Raw genomic sequence first — 23,685 nt, 5'->3', positions numbered from 1 at the left:
GCTGGGGGCATTCTGAGTGCAGAGATCATCAGGTTCTGGAAGAGCTTTGCATCTAAACTAAGCCACTGTATAAAAATGGTTAATTAACAACATCTGACATTTACTGAGTGATTGCTATGGTGCCAGGCGATCTATGAGACTTGTCTAAATCCATCCTCTCAACAAATTATTATTTGAAGGGTATTTCATATTCTCTCCCATTTTACAGATGAAAAAACTAAGGCAGAGATAGCTGCCGAAGCTGGTGAGCTGCAGAGCCAGAACTCGAACACATGAAGTCTGAAAACAGTGTTAGTACCCTTTATCATATTACGTTCCGTAACCTCGTAACCAGCAAAAGTCATAGGTGAAAGCAACTTTGTAGACGGAAATCAACGGGGTCAGGGGTCAGCAGGAAGTGGCTACAGGATTCTAGGTCAGAGGTCACTAATGCGTCAAAGGAGGATTGTGGGGGCGTTGCTAAAGATAGTCTGACTTAGCCTTCTCGATCGCGTATCGGTTAGTGGGACCGTAAAGTGACCAGAACACCTGGGGGTAAATAAAAGGCGAAAATGCATAAGAATCTGCGGGATCAGCCATGCTGGGAGGGGGCGGTGGCGCATGCGCGGCATCCGGGTTCTTGAGCTCGCGTCTACTGCAGACGTGGCAGAAGGAGTGTTCGGCCCCGGAGCATGGGGGAGGAACTTCCGGGGACGACGCTCCGGCCCCCTCGGAACCGGAAGTTGGGCCTGGGATCCTTGACGTTAGGAACGAAGTCGAACCTGGATCTGGAGCCGGGTGAGGAGTGGCATCGGGAGGTTGGTGGGTAGGAAAGCAGGGGAGAGGCCGGAATATCATGGCCTGATCGGGGTCCGGTCTGAGAAGGAAGGGAGGAGCCTGGGGGCGGGGCACAGGGAGAGACCCTCGCCTCACGCATCCATAATCCTGGATCAGTTCTGGACCCTCCCTTCTCTCCTCCAGGCCCAGGTTCCGGCTCCCGCTTCCTGCCCGGAGCCTGTTGAAGGGCGCAAGTCGCTCGATCTCCATGCTTAATGGACCACCCCTCTCGTCATGGCCCGAGAAGCTAGTTTGTCTTCTTGGTCTTGATGCCTGGCGCGCCCAGCCTCCACAGCTCGACTACTTTCAGAGTTCTAGGAAGCTTGCCCCGCCCCCTGGGTTGTCACCCTCGGCTGTCTACCCAGAATGGAGTCCAGACTTGAGCCTTACTCCAAACTCTTGGGTGTGAGATTATTTCCTGGCGAAGAAGCTCCTTTCCTCCGACCCCCGCCCGCACCCTGACTTTAGGAAGATAGAGGGGAAGGGGTCATCCGTCATGCTTAGTGTTGTGACCTGTGCAAGGTTTAGGATTTGGAAGAACAGTTCCTGGGATGGTTGTAAGGTTAAAGAATTCTAGTCCAGAAGCAGCTCAGTTTTTCTATAATCAGGATGACCCTCTCTAACAAATGGGAGAGGCCCATTGTTCTACTGCAGCAGCTGTGAACTGTCCTGCTTCTTGTGCCCCATCTGTCTATAGAGGAGTGGGAATGATCAGGTTGTTTAGATGTAATTAGACAGTCTTATCCTTGGAAGGACCTGGAAAAGGCCCTCCAATTCATTCCTCTGTTGCTGGGCAAGATTGTAATAACTTTAGTGGTGGCCTAGATTCATGACAAGCATTAAGGAAAGCAGAAACAGAATAGTTGGAGGAGTGCATGGGATTTGGGATACTCCTAGCTCCTCTGCTTGAAGGTTAGATAAATGATATTTTTACATGAAATTTAACTTTGTCATTGATCCTTGAACTCTTTTCCTAGGTAATTGTGAGAAGTTTTTGTGCCTGGCCTGCACTTAATAGTGTCTGGTACCCTACTAGAGTTTTGGGGTATCCTTTGCCTTTAATGATTTTTTTTTTAAAGATTTTATTTATTTGTCAGAGAGAGAGAGGGAGAGAGAGCAAGCACAGGCAGACAGAATGGCAGGCAGAGGCAGAGGGAGAAGCAGGCTCCCCGCCGAGCAAGGAGCCTGATGTGGGACTCGACCCCAGGACAATGGGATCATGACCTGAGCCGAAGGCAGCTGGTTAACCAACTGAGCCACCCAGGCGTCCCGCATTTAATGATTTTAATGCTTCAGTTCTCAAATCCAACATTCTTTTGGTGGAAAGACTGGAAATGGAGTAGCATTTGAATTGTTGCTGTTCAGCCAAAGAATTTCATTTCTCTAATCAGTTACTCTAAAATTTGTCTTTTGAGGAGGAAGGAATTTAGCTGATATGTTTTATATGTGTAGCCTGAGTGATTACAAATGACTAGGACATTAGAGGGTATTCAGTTTTTGTTGAATGAACCCATGCTAGGGTGAATGAGTTAGAAGTGGGAACGTAGTTTCAGTTACTTAATATCACAGTAGTTCATCAGTAGCAGGACTCCTTGTGTGACTAGACACTAGAAATCATTACCACTGGAAAATGGAGGCTGTTGCCCCATTCCATTGGGCGTGTCTGAAGTTGAAATTTATACCCTTTTGTCAGTGATAAAGCATGGGGTTCACAGTAACAAATCTTTACTTTGAGGAGGTAATCTGGCTACTGGCTGGGACAGAAAATGATAAAGATCCTGTGGTAGTATGGGAACAATTAGACTGATAACTGCCTGATAAGGTCAGTCCTTTTTTGTGTCTACTTCCTACCTTCTATAGTTGCTCTGTCTTTAGAAAGTTGATTTCGACTAATTTCTCACTTCTGTTTCATCTTAGGTGAGATCGAGTTGGGGATGCACTCATAATGAATGTCAACCAGTCAGCTCCACCTCTGCCGCCATTTGGGCAATCCCAGCCTGTCTACCCAGGGTATCATCCATCCAGTTATGGTGGGCAACCAGGATCCACAGCCCCCCCAACTCCCTATGGAGCCTACAATGGCCCAGTACCAGGCTGTCAGCAAACACCTCCCCCAGGTATGTTTCCAAATTTCCTTTGAGCTAAGGATGGGAATCAGTAGTGTTCAGGTTGGGTGGTATTGCCCTACCTAAGCTGCCTAGAGAGTTGGGGTGGCTGGGATTGAGGAACATGACTCTGGCTCTCAGGCATTGAGAACTTTGTGGGCAGTCTGCCCTTTCCTGTTTTTATGGAGTTCTTCCTTAAGACATCTAGTGGAAGCACATCTTCAGTTTCAGGGGCAGTTCACCTCATGTGAGTGTCACCCTATACAGCCTCAACTGCCTGCTTTGTTCACAGCTGGAGGGCAGGGCTGTGGTCACAGCTCCTCCAGAGCCTGTAACCAGGATTGAATGTCTCCTGTTGACCTAAAGTCTCCCTGAAATGACTTGTTCTTCATATATGTTGATAATGCCTCTCACTGAATTAATGGTTCTATCCATAATTGACCCTGTGACAGATAAACTAATTCATGGATAAAAAGTGTGGTGTTTGTGTGCTTCTCCTATCTTTCTGCTCATATCATTCTTTGCCTTTGCTTGAGTTTCATTTGCTTCTTAGATGCTCTGTAATATCAGGGCAATAAGAGAAAACTAATCTGGTCCTGCCTTTGGATCAGTGTTTGGCTTTTAGATTACTTTTGCAAGAAGAGCAGCTGGTACTCTATGGATTGTCCGTATGGCTTTTTGGGAAATGGCTAACAGTAGATCTTTGATTAGGCTAGCTGAAGACTTAGGGTATGCCAAACATTTTATGCTTTTTAAGATAGTAAGTTCCATGCAGGGATATGGGGAAAAGAAGACACCAAGGAGGCATAAGTAAAATTTGGGAAATGAATGAAGTATTACCATTTTAATTATAATTTAGAAAAAAATTTGTAAAGTGGTCAGATTAGGTCTCAGGTCTTTGGAAGAGCCTTATTCTGGGTTGAGACTTTGGCTGGACAGAGTCCATCTCCAAACTCTCAAGCCCTGGCTTATCAAAATGGAGTTTGGCATTGGCATAAGAGGAAGTTTTGTTATTGAAAGGAAAACGTATCTGTTTCTGTGATAGCTAGCAAGCAGGTTCAGATTAATAAACCTGTAGGCAGTTTCTAAATTGTCAGATCTCTACCAATTAACAGAGCAAAAGAAAAACAATTGTTTGAACAGGGGTCAGCAATATTTCCAAAGTGGTGTACCAACTTACTAATTCCCTGCATTTCATGTGGGAAGGATGGTTGGGGATGGTATGCAGAAAGAATTGTTGGGGGAAGTAGAAATAGCTTTGATGCATCTCTGATGAGCAAAAGGATGGAGTACAGCTTTTATGAAGACAAAGGTGGCAGACTAATGGGAAGGCAAATCAGTTGTCTTGACTGAACCACTGGGCAAAATCTCCAAACTGTCAGAACATTTCCCTGAGCCATGTGATATTGGAAGCATCAACACTCAAGAAGTGGATGAAAAGAAGATGGTTAAGATAATTAGAATATATGAAAAAGAGGTTGACAGAATGGTCTCCCCAAGAGGAGCCTTTCTTTACAATCTAGTTCAATAGATTACTTGATCATCTTCTGTATCAACTTTCCCATATGCTCTAAGTTTCTGAGTTCCGGAGTCGGATCTTTTCCTTAAAAGAGTTGACTTCCTAGGGTGCCTACCTGGCTAAGTTAGTGGAGCATATGACTCTTGATCTTGGGATTGTGAGTTTGAGCCCCATGTTGGGTGTGGAGAATATTTAAAATTAAAGGTTTTTTTTTGTTTGTTTTTTGTTTTAAAGAGGTGACTTTTCATTGAGGGTAAAAACATTAGACTGATCTGGATTGAGTAAGAGCGTATAGTGATCAGGAAGCCTCTACATTCTTGTAGTTCTGCTTACAGCTTCAGTGTCTAGGAGAGTGGAGACACTGACTGATCATCCATGTTCAGAATCTGCTGTAACTAGAGTTACATGTTCGTTCTATCCTTTTGATTGCAAAGCTATAGTATTGGGCCAGCGAAGGTCTGAGCTTATTTATCCTTGCTTTACATTCCTTGCTCAGGGTGGAGAAGAAAGTTATTTCCCAATCATTTAGTTTCTGTCCTTTACCCTCAGGTGTGTCAAGAGCCCCGCCTTCTTCAGAGGCACCTCCAGCCTCAACAGCACAGGCCCCTTCTGGCCAGGCTGCATATGGCCAGTTTGGCCAAGGAGATGTACAGAATGGGCCAAGCTCCACTGTTCAGATGCAGAGGTATGTACTTAGGTCAACCTAAAATTGGTTTGATGAAACTAGAAGAATTAGGAATGGATGAGGGCCTGTCTCCTTCTTTTTCTTTGCCTTTCTCTTAGATCCTCTTTTCACTTCCCTCTACTTTTTTGTATTTTGTTTTCATTTTTCCAGGTTACTGGTGCTACTGTTGTCCACTCTGTAGATCATTAACCCATCTTCATACCTAAGTCCTTTTGTGTATTCTTTATCTTTCTGTGAACTTGAGTTTTTTCTTTACTAGACATATATCTTCAATAATTGTTACAATCCGGGATGCCTGGGTGGCTCAGTGGGTTGAGCCGCTGCCTTCGGCTCGGGTCATGATCCAGGGGTCCTGGGATTGAGTCCCGCATCAGGCTCCTTGCTCAGCGGGGAGCCTGCTTCTTTCTCTGCCTCTGCCTGCCTCTCTGCCTGCTCGTGTGTACTCGCTTGCTCTTTCTCTCTCTCTCTGGCAAATAAATAAAAAATCTTAAAAAAGAAAAAAAATTGTTATAATCCTACCGAACCTATCCTCAGGGAGAAACAGGAAAAGGGGATCTCAGATTTATCTCTTATATACAAGGGTCTCAGTACAGTAATACTAACACAATCACAAATGTGATTACTAAAAACAGTATATTTTAAAAATTTTGGATATACTGTCCTTATTCTCTAATAATTTTAAAAAATATATTTATTTTTATTTTTTATTTATTTTTTATATTTATTTTTATTTATTTATATAAAAATATATTTATTTTTAAAAAGAGGTGACCTTGATGGATTCAATAGTAGAAGTAGGGAATCAATCCTATTAAGAGGTTGTTATAGTAGTTCAGGTTTAGGATGGTAATGGTAGAGATGGTGAGAAAGAGATCTGGGATATGTTTCACAGGTAGAGTCAATAGGATTGGATGTGAGATAAGAGTAAAAGAATAAGTCTGGATGTCTTTTAAGTCTTTAAGTCTTGCTGGCTTAAGCAACAGCAAATGGTGCTGTTTACTGAAGTGAGGTATATTTGAGGAGGAGCAAATTTTGGGGTTTATTGAAGGGTTTTATTTTGTACATTATAGGTTTAAGAAGCTACTAGCTACCAAGTAGAGGTATTGAATATGTAGTTGTATATACAAATCTGCAGGTGAGGAATAATGTCAGGACTAGAGATAAAAATTTGGGAGTCTTCAGCATAGAGATGTTATTTAATGGCATAGGACTAGATGAAGTCATTTAGAAAGTGATCACTGACAGTAAAGAACAGAATTGTGGGGTCGTCTGGGTGGCTCAGTCAGTTGAGCGTCTGCCTTTGGCTCAGGTTGTGATCCCAGGTCCTGGGATCAAGTCCTGCATGGGGCTCTATTCTCAATGGGGAGCCTGCTTCTTCCTTTACCTGCTGCTCCTCCTGCTTGTGCATACTCGCTTTCTCTTTCTCTGACAAGTAAATAAATAAAATCATTAAAAAAAAGAAAACAAAAGAAAGAGAATTGAGAACTGAGCCTTAGAGCCTTGGAGCTTACCAGCATTTTAGAAGGAGGTTTGGGGAGGGGCCATGAAAAGACAATGAGAGGGATGCCTGGGTGGCTCAGTTGGTTAAGCCACTGCCTTCGACTCAGGTCATGATCCCAGGGTCCTAGGATCGAGTCTCGCATCAGGCTCCTTACTCATTGGGTAGCCTGCTTCTCTCTCTGCCTCTGCCTGCCGCTCTGCCTGCTTGTATTCTCCCGCGCTCTCTCTCTCTCTCTCTCTCTCTCTCTGACAAATAAATAAATAAATAAAATCTTCAAAAAAAAAAAAAAGACAATGAGAGCAGTAGTGAGATCAGAGATTAGCCAGGAGAGCGTGGCATCCTGAAACTAGGTGAGGAAAGTATTTCAGGAAGGCAGGGGAGTAATCAGCTATGTTATTTGCTGCTGAAAAGTAAGACAAGGACTGAGAATTGATTGTTGTGTTGGGTGAGGTTTGGCCTCATAGACAAATGTGGTTTCAGGGAGATATGAAGACAGCTGTGTAGTTGGAGTGAGTCAAAGAGTTTTACTTGAGTAGTAGATTAATACAATCTGAAAACCCTTTTGCTACAAACATCTAGAAAGGAGATAGGATATAGAAGCAAAAAATGTTTTTCAAGTGCATAATCAAGCTTAAAAAGAAAAAGTGAGGGGCGCCTGGGTGGCTCAGTGGTTTGGGCTGCTGCCTTCAGCTCGGGTCATGATCTCAGGGTCCTGGGATCGAGCCCCGCATAGGGCTCTCTGCTCCGCAGGAAGCCTGCTTCTCTCTCTCTCTCTCTCTCTCTCTCTGCCTGCCTCTCTGCCTACTTGTGATCTCTGTCTGTCAAATAAATAAATAAAATCTTTAAAAAAAAAAAAAAAAGAAAAAGAAAAAATGAAATCCTCATGTACTAGAGACCAAGTGAGAACTGAAAATCAAAGTGGTAAGTAGACACCGTGGCTGCCTGTGGAGAGGGCGGGAATGATCATTTTAAGAACTTGAGGACTTCAGTTTAAGGAGGTACTGGGAATGAGGGTCCAGAAAAGTCCTTGGGCTTTTCTGCGCTGGTGTTTGGTCTTGAGATCTTATCTGTGAAGTGTAGTCCTGGGCCGCACTTTCAGTGAACAGGTAGACTAGGAAGAAAATCTGCACATTGTTACTGGTTGATATTAAGGAATCTTATTTCTTGTGGGTTGATTGTGGGTAAGTGGTGGGAAGAACGTCTTAGGACTGCAAATGGACACAAGGGAACTTCTTGGGTAATGAAAGTGTGCTAAAATTAGGTTCTGGTCATGGCTGCACAACTCTATAAAATTTACTAAAACTCATTAAATTGTACACTTAAAAGGAATAAATCTAATGGTATGGAAATTGTATTTCAAAGCTTTTTTTTAAAAAAAATGTCATCTTTGGTGTCAGTACTGTTGGAGTATTTTATAGACGGAAATATGAAACAACCACACTTCCTCAGCTCGGGCTGTAAAGGATTCTCAGAGGGAAAAAAGAAAATTGATTAGGCTAAACAGAGGCTATTAGAGGAAGCAGACAGTGGACTAGTACCTTGAAAGCGTTAAGGGAATACAGTTGTCATTGTAGAATTATGTACCTAGCTGAGAGGAAGCACAAATAAAGACATTTACAAACAGACTCAGAGTTTACCATGTATAGACCTTGGCTGAGAAAATTATTAAGGGATAGGCTAAGGAATAAAAGGAAAATAAACCCAGAAAGAAGGATTTTTTTTTTTTTTAAGATTTTATTTATTCATTTGACTGAGAGAGACACAGTGAGAAAGGGAACACAAGCAGGGGAAGTGGGAGAGGGAGAAGCAGTCTTCCTGCTGAGCAGGGAGCACAATGCTGGGCTTGACCCCAGAACCCTGGGTTCGTGACCTGAGCTGAAGGCAGATGCTTAATGACTGAGCCACCCAGGCACCCCAAGAAGGTTCTTTAAAAAGAAAGGGAAGGGGTGCCTGGGTGGCTCAGTGGGTTAAGTCTCTGCCTTCGGCTCAGGTCATGATCTCAGGGTCCTAGGATTGAGCCCAGCATTGGGCTTTCTGCTCAGCGGGGAGCCTGCTTCCCCCTCTCTCTCTGCCTGCCACTCTACCTACTTATGATCTATCTCTCTCTCTGTCAAATAAATAAATAAAATCTTAAAAAAAGAAAGAAAGAAAGGGAAATAAGAACTCAAGACCTAGAGATGGAGCATAGACATATCAATTCTTTGGTAATGTTTGGCTAAAGGAGAAGCAAAAGCTTGAGGGAGGTATGAGGTTTTAGGGCAATTTTATTTGGCTGGATTTTTATTTTTTATTTTTTTTAAAAGATTTTATTTGAAAGAGCGTGAGAGAAAGAGAGTACAAGCAGGGGGGAGAGTTAGAGGGAGAAGCAGACTCCTTGCTGAGCAGGGATCCTGATGTGGGACTCAGTCCCAGGAACCTGGGATTATGACCTGAGCTGAAGGCAGACATTTAACTGACTGAGCCACCCAGGTGCCCTCACTGGATTTTAAAAAACAACATAATTGAGATATAACTGACATGCCATGTAGTTCTCCCATTTAAAGTATACAATACAGTGGATTTTAATATATTCATAGATACGTGAAACCATCACCACAGTTTGAGAACATTTTCATCACCTCAAGAAGAAACACCATATCCTTTAGCTCAGTAGTTACTATTATTTTGCTTGTCCTTCATTCCCCCTCAACCCTAAGCAACCACTACAGTAGTTTCCCTTTCTGCAATCCATAAGCAGATCATCCTCTCTCTGAGGTACTATCAGAGGGTTAGTAGTACAATAAGATAAAGAGAACATATTAAAAAGCCATTCAACTTCATAAGTAATGAGAAAAGTACAAATCAAAAGCGTAAGATTCTACTATGTATCCATTAAAGTGGCAAAATTAAAAAGTCTGATAGTCCCAGATGTTGCAGAGGATATGGAGTAGTAGGATCTCTTATCCACAGGTGGTTGGATGCAAATTAGAACAACTACTCTGGGGAAATAATTTGGAATTATCTGTTAAAATTAAAGAAATACATACCTTGTGATCTGGCAACTCACTTACAGATATATGCCTTAGAAAAATTCAGGTATATATAAACAAGTATATGAGTGTTCATAGCAATGTTATTTGTAATATTAAAAAATTAGAAAAACTGAAATATCCATCTACATTAAAATACTTCAGTAAATTATGATATTTATTTAGTGGAATAGCATTTAGTAATGACAGGCAATGCCATTATAGGTGAATTTCAAAATCATGGTTGAACAAAAGACGCCACACCCAAGGAGTATGTATGATGTGATTCTATTTACAAAAGTTTAAAAAAGTGACAGAACTGAACTATGGTTTGTTGTTGTTTTGGCAGTGGGGAGAGACAGAGAGAGAGAGAGGCTCGACCCTCGGACTCTATCTTAACAACCCTGAGATCATGACCTGTGCCAAAATCAGGAGTCAGATGCTTAACCAACTGAGCCACCCAGGCACTCCTGAACTATGTTGTTTTAAAAAGACAAGGAAATGAATATTAAGAAGTTAGGAAAGTAGTTAACCTCTGGGAGAAGAAAGGGAGCTGTGATGGAGGAGAGGTACAGGAGGCCTGTGGTCCTAGTGTTCTATTTCTTGACTTGCTTTTTAGTTACATTGGTGTTTGTATAATCATTAATACATATTTGTTTTATGTATTATTTCTATTTCCATTATATTTTACAATTAAAAGTAAAGTACATTGAACTAAGATCAGATCTGGGCTGTATAGTTCTAGCTTGTTTTGCTGCTTATACTCTTCGTGTCTTACTTTTCTATCTGCTCTGTCCTCATTTTACTGTGAGGGTTAAATTAAAGCACTTAGAGATGCTTGTAAGTTGTAAAGCTATTTACAGATAATATTACTAGGGCATGTGGTAGAGTAACAGTGGGTAGTTGATATAGTTATACATATTAAAGAAGTAGTAACCATGGAATATAATTATTCTGACAAGGATTTATGTGCATTGGCCATGGAGCTAATGGTATGTTTGTGGTATGGAAAACAAAAAAAGCAAAGCCCATCAAAGAGCTTAGGGAGGTATAAGGTTCACTGGCATAACAGTCAGAAAATAGTAGTTGAATGAATGAATGAGTGAAAAGTGTTAAACTGCAACACTGTAGGAACTAAACAAATCAAATAAAATACAAGTTTTTTAGTAGAGACAAGCAGAAAGGATAAATCAGAATTTCAGTGTAACTGACTATTGTTTTGAAGAATTTGATTCATTCGTGAAATCCCATATGGAGCTTGTTATGTATAATAATCTATGTTGGAGATTTCTACGGTAATAACACCATAAAACACCACCAGTGCAGTTCCTCATGGATATGTAATGATACTGGAATGATTCTGTATTTATATTAATGTGCCATCTAATGTCATGGGAATGTCCAGTGTAGCTATCCAAGTAATGAGGCTTTTACTAGATAAACCCAGCTAGAAGGCTATCTGGTTTATGTCCTGTTTCTCTAGTCCCCTCTGGTAGAGTTGGCGTCATCTTTGTAATTAGTACAAAATGTCAAAGTCAGCTGACCTACTTTGCTCCTAACACCTTTGCCAGGATAAAGTAGTTAAGTACTTTGGTTTAAAAGTTAAACAATCAAACTGCATTTGTTTGATCCCCCATTGGTTAAGTGCCTATTGTGTTAATGCTTCTGCACACTTTCCCTTTCAACTTATTCAGGGCTTCTGTTTAACAGTACTGAGGTATTTTGTTTGTTTGTTTATGAGGTGGTTTTTCAACACAAAGGATTAAGTCAGAGGAGGTGATAATCTAGTAAACATTTGGTCTGAGGGTGCTTGGCATATGTTTGTGGAGTGAACCTAATGGAAAACAAGATTTGCCATGAATAATCATAGTGCAGATCATTAGGAACATAACATATTTACAAGTATACAAAAGTACAAAGCCATTGAGGAGCCCAGATGATAGTAATATGCCGTAGAACAGTACATTTTCTTATATGATGTGGAGCTCCTGCCAGCTTTGAAGGGGGTCCTAGCCTGCGTGTCACCTCTGCCTTCCTTGTCTTCACAGGTTCCCTGGGTCTCAGCCCTTTGGATCAGTACCACTGGCCCCTGTGGTCAGCCAGCCAACTGTGCTTCAGCCCTATGGCCCTCCCCCAACGAGTGCACAGGTGACCGCCCAGCTGGCTGGAATGCAGATCAGTGGTGCTGTGGCCCCAGCCCTTCCCCCAGTGGGGCTGGGCTATGGTGAGTAGCTATGACCACAGGAATGTGACTGTCCCCTTCTTTTTAGAAGCATCAGACTTTGGGGTATACCTGCATCCCTTTTATTTCTTGTGCTTCTGAGTGCCAGCAGATGGGACAATCATTCCTGCCCCTCTCATGTGGAAAGGGAGCGATTTACTGAATAAGAAGGCAAAATCACTAGAGATCTGATTCTACCTCTTCTACTTCTCAGGCCCACCAACATCGCTGGCCTCAGCCTCAGGAAGTTTCCCCAACTCTGGTCTGTATGGCTCCTATCCTCAGGGCCAGGCTCCTCCCCTTAGCCAGGCCCAGGGTCATCTTGGGGCCCAGCCTCCCCAGCGATCTGCCCCACCACAGGCCTCCAGCTTCACATCTCCAGCTTCAGGGGGTCCTCGGATGCCTTCGATGACTGGTCCACTCCTGTCTGGACAGGGTTTTGGGGGGCCCTCCTTGAGCCAGCCCAACCATGTGTCCTCACCTCCTCCTCAAGCTCTGCCCCCTGGCACTCAAATGACTGGGCCCCCAGGACCACCGCCACCTATGCACTCCTCCCAGCAGCCAGGCTATCAGCTGCAACAAAATGGTGAGTTTTCTGCAAGGTCTGTCTAGGGGCCAAAGCCTTCAGCTAGTCAGGTGTTTTTGTTCGTTTGCTCTTAGTATTGCTTGTTAGGTGGTGAACTAGGTGGATAGTTTCAGGGCATTATTACTAGGAAGTAGGGTTTATAAGATGTTCTTTTTTCTTTTATTTTTATAAGATTTATTTTTTTATTTATTTGACAGGCAGAGATCACGAGCAGGCAGAGAGGCAGGCAAAGAGAGAGGAGGAAGCAGGCTTCCTGCTGAGCAGAGAGCCCGATGCGGGGCTCTATCACAGACCCTGGGATCATGACCTGAGCCAAAGGCAGAGGCTTAAACCCACTGAGCTACCCAGATGCCCCTCTTTCTCTTTTAGTTCAGATAGTGTGGTCTTTTTCTGGATGGTTATTACCTCAAAATTCTACACTTAAAGGAGTCCGGTCATTTTCCTGAGGCCCTAAGAGATAGGGAGGGGATTTTGAATTTATCAGCCTTGTGCCCTTATGTCTCAGGTTCCTTTGGACCAGCCCGGGGCCCTCAGCCCAATTATGGAAGTTCCTACCCAGGAGCACCCACCTTTGGCAGTCAGCCTGGGCCTCCTCAACCACTGCCTCCTAAGCGCCTGGATCCTGATGCCATCCCCAGCCCTGTAAGTCAATACTTATGTGGTCCTAGGGATGGAGTTTTTGGCTGCCAGATAAGTGAGTCAACCTAGATGAGATGTTTGCCTAGCGTTTCTGATTATGTTCCCTTTTCGTTCATCTTCTTGTAGGTATAGAACCAGTTCCTTTGAACTGGAACTTGGTAGGTATAGAACCAGTTCCTTTGAACTGGGACTTCTGCCCCCCAGAAGTCTTTTGGGGGGCACTTTTGCTCCATAGCTGGGCAGGGAAGGAAGGGAAGCCAAGAGTGATCAGTAGTGTCAGTAGAGCACTGGTTGAGTGCTGCATTCTGTCACTATTGGACATAGCATGGTAACCTCTGCCCTTGGAGTAGTAGGGGGGTCCAGGTCGTATCCTCTTAGATTTGATAGGATGGCAGTCATCTTAATGGGTGGAGCTGGTGGGAATTAACTGATGGTAGGTGTTAAGAGAAGGAAAGCCTCACTGGTGTCTCTCTGTCTCTAGTTGGACAGTGTTTTAGGAGGAAACCTACAGTACTTTTGTTGGCTAGAATCCTGCTGTGTAGATGAGAAGTGATCTACAGTTTACAAGGGCAATGTGGGGAAGCTGTTTTTTCCCAGGAAGAGAGTGACTCACCCTTAGAGCCATCATCAGAATCCTTAGGCCTTCCTTATCCTCCTTGGAATCGAGGTTGGGACTGTACTCCTAAGTAGGGGCTACTTTATAGTTCTGTCTACAACATTTGCTCTGTCAGTTACCTCACCATGCTTAGCCATTGTCATATTCCATTCTGTTCTCTTCCCTCTTCCTTTGGGGAAATTACCATGGTGAAGGACCCTGTTGGCTAAGAGTGACTGTAGAGGATTAAGCAGCCTCTCCTTTTCCCCTCCTTCAGGGAGAACAAGAGTCTGGTCTGGTATAAGGAAAAGCTTCTTTAAGCATTAGCACAGTCCTTAGATGGGAGGTTTGTCTTTTTGGAAGGAATATCCTTCTTCCTCCTTCTTAAGGCTTCTCCCCTTCAGCCCCTCCCTGTAAAACCCCTGCTTGCTTCCTGTTTGCCCCTTTGTCCTTTGAACTGGAACTTGGTAGGTATAGAACCAGTTCCTTTGAACTGGGACTTCTGCCCCCCAGAAGTCTTTGTACATCATAGTCTGAGCCATTAAAGCCTATGTGTTGGGCCAGAGAGGCTTGGAATTTCTGACCTAGAGAGGGCCTGATTTCAGCAGTATGAGCTGGGCTCCAGCTGTTCATGTCTAACTCATCAGGGTCGAGAGAAGTAACATCTGCTTCTTGTTCTTTTGTCTCCCTCCCTGTATTCCCCTGCTGCCTTTATTATTAAAACACTAAAAGCAACTCAATGAGCTGCCTCCTCAGCAGAAAACCAGGCACAGAATAGACCCTGATGCCATTCCTAGTCCAGTAAGTGCAGGGGGTGGTGTGTGTGTGCGTGTCATCCCTGTGTTAATGCCACCCATGCATGCCTGTGACCTCATCTTCACCTCAACCACCATGTTCATCCCTCTCCATCCTCTTCCCTTAGTTTTTCTAGACCCTCGCTTTTACCCACCAGAAGGATGTGCATGTCTCAAATCACCATGTAATGAAATGACAAGCCGTTAGCAGTGCTTTGAGTATGGGATGGTAGATCAGGCTCTAAGGGTGGGGTCAGGTGGCATGTTAAGCTTTGGTTTTAGTCCAGTTGGGTCTTCCGGTGGCCTGCATGTGACATTTGATAGAACAGGACAAAGTGGAGTGATAGGTTCTTCCCCTTTGGGATTGATTTGTCTACAGCTTATGGAGAAACTTTGGGTAGGTGACTACAAATGTGTAAGTTTGGGATACTGGCATTTCTCATAGGGGAAGAGACTGCTGGTTTGGGAAAGCGTGGGCCACATTCTCATTGGGAGAGTTTGTTTGACTCTGATACATTTCTAAGCTTCAACTCTTAAGGATATGGAGTCTTATTCTCCATTTACTTTTTCTGGTTTTACCAAACCATCTTAAAGTAACTGACCAAAGGTTATCAGCCTACACAAAGTTCTGATTGCCAACTTTGTAAAATCTTTTTTTTTTTTTTTTCCCCCTTTGCTGGGTCTGTCAAAATGTGGGGGACTGAGGATTGGGCTTGTAAAGATCAGGTACTTAATCCTCTTCTCCCATATTGACACACTGATGCTTACTTGAAAATAAGGCAGCATCTGCTTCCTCACCTTACCTGGTCATTTCTGTTTAATCCTCTCCTCACCCTATCCCTTCTACTTTCATTGAGTCTAGAGTCATTCCAGGTAGATCCATTTTTACATGGTTACCGTTGTCTGTTTTCCTGCTCTGACTCAGAATGTGTCTTGGTGAGAGGATTGGGAGGGGAGGTGTGCTGGGGGAAGGAAGTGGAATCCAGTCATGTTGGAAGGTTTGTGATGAGACCTGGAGCTTTCCTGGACTGGGGGGAATAGTGGGGTGGTCACCACAGATTGGGGATCAGGGTAATTCATAAAGAAGCCCATTCTCAGTGTTGCCTGCTGAGCATTTTGCTGCTGATTATAGAATGGAAGATTGGCCTTGTAGCACCTTATGTGATCTCCAGAAGGAGAGCATACCTGGTGCATGAGGTATTCTTAACAGATTACTGGTTTCCATGCTGTAGCTCTAGCCTTTCTCCTGGCTCTCCGGGACCTGGTACTTGCTTTCTTCTGTCACCTCATTCATTTTAGTTCTTCCCTACAGATTCAGGTTATTGAGGATGACAGGAACAACCGGGGTTCAGAGCCATTTGTTACTGGAGTACGGGGACAGGTGCCACCCTTAGTCACCACCAACTTCCTGGTGAAAGACCAAGGTAAGGAGGGTATTAATTTCTCTCTAGAGGGCTTTTTCTACTATGGGTAAACTTTTATCAGTTTTTTGGGTTTTTTCAAGCTTTATTTATTTGAGAGAGAGAAGTTGGGGTGGGGGGAGTGTACACACGGGGAGGGGCAGAGGGAGAGGGAGAAAATCTCAAGCAGACTCTTTCTGAGCATAGAACCCAACCTAGGGCTCTACTGTGAGATCATGGCCTCACTGACCATTTAGCATTTTGGGGGGCAATGGGTGGATCAGCAACGGAGAGCTGGTGTTTGGAGGGATTCTTTGATCTGACCCTGGTTTTCTGCCTCCTCTAGGGAATGCAAGTCCCCGATATATCCGATGCACATCCTATAACATCCCTTGCACATCTGACATGGCTAAGCAGGCTCAGGTGCCCTTGGCGGCTGTCATCAAGCCACTGGCAAGGCTGCCACCAGAGGAGGTAAGTCAGGGAAGGGACTAGAGTATAATGAAAGGGAGGAAGAGGGGGAAGAAGACTTATTCCTAGAAATGATTCTGGCAGTCATAATGGAAGAAATCTTGGTTGGGCAAGAAGGGAGATTATCTTCAGTAGCTTTCTCTCCCGGGCCCATGCCTGACAGTTATGGTTGGGATGAAGGGAAAAGCCCAAGAAATTCTTGGAGGGGAGCAGGGGCCCTATGGGAGACAAACTATGAAAAGAGGTATGACCAACTTACAGGGGAGGAAGGCAGAGGCCTCTCATGGCATGGTCATCTCCAGATGATTAGTACATTATCCTGTTTTTCTTCTGTACTTTTTGTCATTCCAGCTAAGTTTGGGAATGTTAGGACAGCATATAAGAAAAAAAGGTAGATTAGGGTCCAATAGTCCTTCTCTTACCTGACTTGGGCCCTGATTTATTACCTCAGTACCTAAAATCAGCATGAAAAGAGAGAGTGAGCTTGTCAGCTGCTCTGCCAGGCTTTGGTAGGATACCATCATGTTTATTCCGAGCTTACTGAATTTAGGGTAGATTTCTCTGTAACTAGAAGCTCACGATGCAGTTTATATCCTGCCTCTTTCCATCTTGCTCTGTTTTTTTTTTTTTCAGTCTCTGGGTCTCAATGGGGATGGTTAGACACTTGGGTGCTGATCTCTTATCTATAGGGTGACATGTGCTTGGGACATTGGTAGTTGTCACAGAAACCCAGGGGTGGAGGAGATCATTGTTAGAGATGCTTGGCTGGGGAAGGAAGCATAGAGTTAAGATCCCTAGGGCAAAAAGTGAGGAGAATTGAAGACAGGGCCAGAAATGAGAATCCTAGGTTATCTTTGGCTTTCTCCTTACATGCCTATGGCAGCTCCTTATTTCTCCATACATGCCTATGGGGTCGGGCCACTTTCACAGTTCTTTTCTTTCAAAAAGTGGAATTCTGGAGATGAGGAATAAGAAGAGGGAGCTATAGAATTTGAACGCTTAAGGACGTTCCTGTGACCAGTACCCTCATCATTTATCTTCATTCCCCTTTACTGTACTCTCCTCAGGCAAAATACCTTAGCTATGCCCCCCTCCCTTCAGGTTGTTCCTCTTTATCTCTTGGCATGTGTCTCAACCCACTGTAACTTTCCACTCTCTGAGCCCCTCCCTTTTGCTCCTTAGGCTTCACCGTATGTCGTGGACCATGGGGAATCTGGCCCTTTGCGCTGCAACCGCTGCAAAGCATATATGTGTCCCTTCATGCAGTTCGTTGAGGGAGGGAGGCGCTTCCAGTGCTGCTTTTGCAGTTGTATCAATGATGGTATGTTCGCGAGGGCTGGGATTGGGGGGATGTTCTTCTGTATTGCGTCTCTGTTACTCTCTTTCTAGTGAGATAGGTGAGGTTCCCTTATTTAGGAACTGGGGAAGTAGGGCACGTATGGGGATGTGGGGCAGTAGAGTGAGCTCAGCCAGGCCAGACTTATTAAGATTGAGATAGACATTTGAGTAGTATTCTGTCATGTTCCCCACAGTTCCCCCCCAGTATTTTCAACATCTGGATCATACCGGCAAACGTGTGGATGCTTATGACCGTCCTGAGCTATCCCTGGGCTCTTATGAATTCTTGGCCACTGTAGATTACTGCAAGGTAAGGGAAAGTAGCATGGGGAGAAGCAGTGGGTGGCAGACAGTGAGACAGCTAAGAATTGCTGTGTTCACTTCCCCTACTCTTTCGTTGTCCCCTTTGATGTTGACTTCTCTCTAGTCACCTATCAAGCTTACCAATCCCCCTCTCTCCCCAACGTTTCCTTCCTTTGCAGAACAATAAGTTCCCCAGCCCTCCTGCCTTCATCTTCATGATTGATGTCTCCTACAATGCCATCAGGAGTGGTCTTGTTAGGCTCCTCTGTGAGGAGCTCAAGTCACTGTTAGACTTTCTACCTAGGTGAGATTTATGGAGACAAAGTGTATCCCTTGGATAATCACTGGGGTGTGGGTGGTTCTGGGTTGTTGACTCAGTAAGTAGAGCTTGAGGTCATGACGTTGGCTGGTGAAGAAGGTGGCAAGTGTGGGTAATGATGTTACCTTTTACAGGGAGGGCGGAGCAGAAGAGTCAGCAATCCGAGTTGGCTTCGTCACCTATAATAAGGTGCTCCACTTCTACAATGTGAAGAGCTCATTGGCCCAGCCACAGATGATGGTTGTATCTGATGTGGCTGACATGTTTGTGCCACTGCTGGATGGCTTCCTTGTCAATGTCAGTGAGTCTCGGGCAGTCATCACCAGGTAAGAGCCAGATTATAGAGGTAAAGTGGGAGTGGGGTGGAAACAAACACAGGAAGCCAGACAGCTGAACAGAGAGGTCAGCAGATGGACAGGGACTGTGCCTCAGGAGTTTTCAGTCTAGGGGGCTACATGATTCTTCAGAGGATTAAGGACTGAGGAATTGAGTCTGGATAGCAGTTTTGATTGCTTCCCATCACCTGTTTCTCCAGCTTATTGGATCAGATTCCTGAAATGTTTGCAGACACAAGGGAGACAGAGACAGTATTTGCCCCAGTTATCCAGGCTGGCATGGAGGCTCTAAAGGTAAGGTTAGAACCCTGACAACTTCCTCTGCCTTGCTTTCCTCTGACCATCTTATACCCTGGAATATAATTACTATTTCTTTAGTGATTGAAGACTGTCCAGTGAGTCTGCATGTGTGACATAACTGGCACTGAATAACGGCAAGGGAAGGGATGAATGAATAATAGCTGAATAAAGGAAAGAATGAACAAGTAGTCTTCTCTTTCCTAGGCTGCTGAGTGTGCAGGGAAGCTGTTTCTGTTCCATACCTCCCTGCCCATTGCAGAGGCCCCAGGGAAACTGAAGAACAGAGACGATAGGAAATTGATCAACACAGACAAAGAGAAGGTATGGGATTGGGAGATGGGGGGAGGACTTTCCATGACAGAGGAAGGTGGTGATTCTTTGCAATGCAATACTCTTAACTTTCTTGATTGGGTACTAGGACTAGACACTCTGCTCTTTCACATGTCAAGTCCATGACTGCCAACTTTGTCCAGTGCTCCTGCACTTCTCTGTCCCATTTCATCCCAAAGCCCTTGATAGATTCTTTTTTTTTTTTTTAAAGAGAATGTTCTACTACTGTTGCAAATACCTATGAAGTAGATCTGAAGTTGTGCATATATTTGAATATCCCATATTAAATATATAGTTCTCAAGTAGGGTGGAGCTATTTGAATATTTTCTTCTGTTCCTCCACAGACTCTGTTCCAGCCTCAGACAGGTGCCTATCAGACCCTGGCCAAAGAGTGTGTGGCCCAAGGCTGCTGTGTAGATCTCTTTCTCTTCCCTAACCAGTATGTGGATGTGGCCACGCTCTCTGTTGTACCCCAGCTCACGGGTGGTTCTGTCTACAAATACGCTTGCTTTCAGGTAGGGCATGGGACTCTGGGTAGCAGGTGGGAGTGGGACTGGGAATGTCTGCTTTACATGTGGAGCAGCTCTTTAGCTACTGACTCCTTAATAGGAATCCCGGTGGCAGAGGAAACCCTATAATCTAAAGAAGAGAGCCATAAGGGTAGTGGTTAGGAGCATGGGGCTTGGAAACAGTCCTGGGTGGTTATTCTGGCCTTCCCAGAATACTAGCAATATGACCTAGGAGAAATTACTCATTTATTGCTTTTGTTTCTTCATCTGTAAAATGGGGTTTTAATACTTCTTAATTAAGATCTGTCATTAGAATCAGGTAGTTATACGTAAGGTTCTTAATGTGGTACTTGGCACATAGTAAATGCTTAAAGGTGTCATTATCATTATCATTATTATCATCATCTTCACTGCTATTGTTATTATAATTCAGCAGGTTGTAGCATGGAGGGGATACAGGGAGATAGACAGCAGGTTGTTATGTAGTCAGTGATGTGACTCTGCTCCTGGGGGGCTGCAGGTGGAGAACGACCAGGAACGGTTCCTGAGTGACCTGCGTCGGGATGTACAGAAGGTTGTTGGCTTTGATGCTGTGATGCGCGTTCGGACAAGCACTGGTCAGTCCTGGTTAGAGAAGAGCAGGCGGGGGACTAAACCTGGGAGGGAGCAAGTGGCACCTGTGATATCTGTAGCCCTGACCTTATCCCTGTGGCCTCAGGTATTCGTGCTGTAGATTTCTTCGGGGCTTTCTACATGAGCAATACAACAGATGTGGAGCTGGCTGGGCTAGATGGGGACAAGACGGTGACTGTGGAGTTCAAGCATGACGACCGGCTCAATGAAGAGAGTGGAGCCCTCCTGCAGGTAGTGGGCGGGAGGCAGGGCCTGGGGAGAAAGTGTCAAGTATCACTGTACTGGATATAAATAGGCTTCAGGGAAGAGGGTTGGAGGTGGGTGGAGAGGACTAGAAGAGGCCAGGGAAGGGATGGCTCATCTTTCTTCTAGCTTAATAATCCAGCAAAGGAGCAGTTTTACAGAGGGCTTTGGTGAAGGAAGGGTATGAGTTCTCCCTTTCTCCCTTCCCCTAGTGTGCCCTGCTCTACACCAGCTGTGCTGGGCAGCGACGGCTCCGCATCCACAATCTGGCCCTGAACTGCTGCACGCAGCTGGCTGATCTGTATCGAAACTGTGAGACTGACACGCTCATCAACTACATGGCCAAGTTTGGTGAGGGTAGAGGCAGGGTGAAGTGGGATTGGGGCTGAAGGGTGATTGTCAGTGATTCAGCATTCCCAGGTAGGTGTGGTGGCAGGAAAGTAGGTGCGATGGGGTGGCCAGCCAGTGACTGTGCTGTCTCCATTTCCCATCCAGCATACCGGGGGGTCCTCAATAGCCCCGTGAAGACTGTTCGTGATACTCTCATCACTCAGTGTGCCCAGATCCTGGCCTGTTATAGAAAGAACTGTGCCAGCCCCTCCTCGGCGGGACAGGTGGGCAAGCACCCTGGAGGAATTGTTGGGACAAATGTTTGCATTTGGGAGAGATTGCTCATGATCATTAACTTTATTTTGATAACCCCTGCAGTTGATCCTTCCTGAGTGCATGAAGCTACTCCCAGTTTACCTGAACTGTGTGTTGAAGAGTGATGTTCTGCAGCCTGGAGCTGAAGTCACTACTGATGACCGTGCCTATGTCCGACAGCTGGTTACTTCCATGGATGTGGCTGAGACCAATGTCTTCTTTTATCCTCGGCTTCTACCATTGGTGCGACTGAGGGCTGGATGAGTGTGTGTCCTGAGAAAGGGGCATCATAGGAGGAAGGGAAGGGTTATTATTATCTGTTGTCTGACACTAGTGAATTTGTTTTCAACCTGCATTATCTGATGTAATTTTCACACTGAAGAAGTTACTGAGAGATAGAGCTTTCTGAAATTTCATGGGGAGGAGCCACAAAATGTGTCCTCAGTCCTTGGTAAATAACCTTTTGCCCCCTTCCTTTTGTCTAGACAAAGTCTCCCATTGAGAGTGCCACTGAACCACCAGCAGTTCGAGCATCTGAAGAACGTCTAAGCAATGGGGATATATATTTGCTGGAGAACGGGCTCAACCTCTTCCTGTGGGTGGGAGCAAGTGTCCAACAGGGTGTTGTCCAGAGCCTCTTCAGTGTCTCGTCCTTCAGTCAGATCACCAGTGGCTTGGTGAGGGCAGGGAGTCAAGGGGAGTATGGGTGTGGAAATGCATTTTTGGATATGAGTGGGAGCCAGTAAAGTGTGTGCTAGTCTACTTTAATACCAGGGAACATTTGAAGAGGAGGGATGGTGCTTCCTGGGCTTATTACAGATGATGAATAAACCTGTGCTGCCCCATTTTTTACTGGACTCAGAATATCTTACTATAAGGATAAATGAATTTTGTGTTGCAGAGTGTTCTGCCAGTTCTGGATAATCCGCTGTCCAAGAAGGTGCGAGGCCTCATTGATAGCTTAAGGGCACAGAGATCACGGTACATGAAGGTAACACTGACCTAAATCCTGGATTTCTTACCTTGTCAAGTCCTCTCCTAGAAGGGGAGTGGGAATAAGTGATGGGATAATGGGAATTTAGGGCATGTTTAATTTCTTTTGGCCCTGCCTCATGACCCTATTTTTCTGGCCATAGCTTATCGTGGTGAAACAGGAAGACAAGCTGGAGATGCTGTTCAAGCACTTCCTGGTGGAAGACAAGAGCTTGAGCGGGGGAGCATCCTATGTGGACTTTCTCTGTCATATGCACAAGGAAATTCGGCAGCTACTGAGCTAGAGCAAGTGGGTAAATGGCATAGGGTGCCAGGCCAGCTTCCAGAAAGTACTCCAGGATGGCAGAGAAATTGGATATCTAAGTCCATATCTAAGTCATGTAAGCTGACCTCAATCTCTTTGGGGGGAGGGGGAAGTATAAGGAGACACCTTTCTGGGATCAAGTATCCAACCACTCTGTCATGTCCTGCTGATGGAAGGTGCCCCTATCTCCTCGCATTACTCTCCTTTTCCTGCTAATCCTGTCGTAATGAATGTAGTTTCTCAGTTCACTGTATATGATTCGGTGTTGGGGGATTTGGAGGCACCCAGACTCTGGCAATATTATGTGTCCCCTTGGACCAGCCTCCAAGAAGAGAGGGGCAGGCAGGAAGGAGTGGGAATCCCAGGGTTACTATGTGGGGGGGCGGGGACTAATTCAGCTCAGTGTCATCAACAACTTCCTATATTAGGGATGAAACATACAGGTGCACAAGAGCTGGGGTATACAGTGGAGAGAGAAGTGGCTGGTCATTCCTTCTTGGGCCTGGAAGTTGGCAACCAAGTCAGAGTTAGGGAGAGTGGTTGATTAGCTTTTCTCTCTCTCCTGCAATGATGATCACTCAGTGGATAGAGGCACATTGTCCCGAGATGAATGAGCCTGGGAAATGAGTTGCAAAGCATATTAAGACATGGGAGAGGTACCAGCCTCTTTTCCAGCTGGAGAGGCTCCAACACTGGATGGTTCTGTAGAGAGCCTGGTCATCAACTTGCAATACCTCACAGAGCCAGCCCCTATCCCACTCTGAGTTCCCCCTGGAAACACTGCTTCTCCAAGCGGGAGTTGTTGGGGAGAGAGTCAGTGGCTGCTGGAGCTCTGTTCTCTCCTGCCGGGACACCACTCCAGCTTTGGTATTGACAGAGTGGCTGATAGATACCTTCCAACCTGAACTGACTGGGGCAGGACAAGGGCTAGGCTTGATGGTGGCCAGGCTTGTCTGCTCCCAACCTGGGATGCCCCTGCTCTGGACCTCTCATTTCTCCTCATTGGTTTATTTTTCAATGCATCTTTAATTTGTAAAGAAATAAAATAAATTAAGATGTAACAATTAGTCTCATTTTTACTTGTAATTTACC

The 23,685-nt window shown here is 44.9% G+C and overlaps 1 protein-coding gene across 4 annotated transcripts; it reads left to right on the top strand.

The window, feature by feature from the left end:
* Window positions 1–623: 623 nt before the first annotated feature.
* Window positions 624–23,657, top strand: SEC24C (SEC24 homolog C, COPII coat complex component). 4 transcript variants are annotated; one of them, XM_059169856.1, is made up of 24 exons: window positions 624–777; window positions 2,734–2,933; window positions 4,990–5,125; window positions 11,683–11,858; window positions 12,070–12,441; window positions 12,947–13,083; window positions 14,408–14,476; window positions 15,782–15,893; window positions 16,216–16,343; window positions 17,523–17,661; window positions 17,873–17,988; window positions 18,161–18,285; window positions 18,435–18,626; window positions 18,836–18,929; window positions 19,140–19,256; window positions 19,611–19,781; window positions 20,296–20,392; window positions 20,494–20,639; window positions 20,864–21,002; window positions 21,147–21,265; window positions 21,360–21,539; window positions 21,782–21,973; window positions 22,198–22,287; window positions 22,433–23,657. In XM_059169856.1, the coding sequence occupies exons 2-24, from the start codon at window positions 2,762–2,764 to the stop codon at window positions 22,571–22,573; spliced, it is 3,360 nt and encodes a 1,119-aa protein (XP_059025839.1). In that variant the 5' UTR covers window positions 624–777; window positions 2,734–2,761; the 3' UTR covers window positions 22,574–23,657. The 4 variants fall into 4 exon arrangements, with proteins under 4 accessions (XP_059025839.1, XP_059025842.1, XP_059025840.1 ...); XM_059169857.1 differs by lacking the exon at window positions 624–777 and adding an exon at window positions 962–1,219; XM_059169858.1 differs by lacking the exon at window positions 624–777 and adding an exon at window positions 2,465–2,638.
* Window positions 23,658–23,685: the final 28 nt, after the last annotated feature.

Source organism: Mustela lutreola, chromosome 4, assembly GCF_030435805.1.
Source record: "Mustela lutreola isolate mMusLut2 chromosome 4, mMusLut2.pri, whole genome shotgun sequence".
In the NCBI taxonomy this organism is placed as follows: domain Eukaryota; kingdom Metazoa; phylum Chordata; class Mammalia; order Carnivora; family Mustelidae; genus Mustela; species Mustela lutreola.
This window is presented reverse-complemented; position numbering and strand designations above follow the sequence as displayed.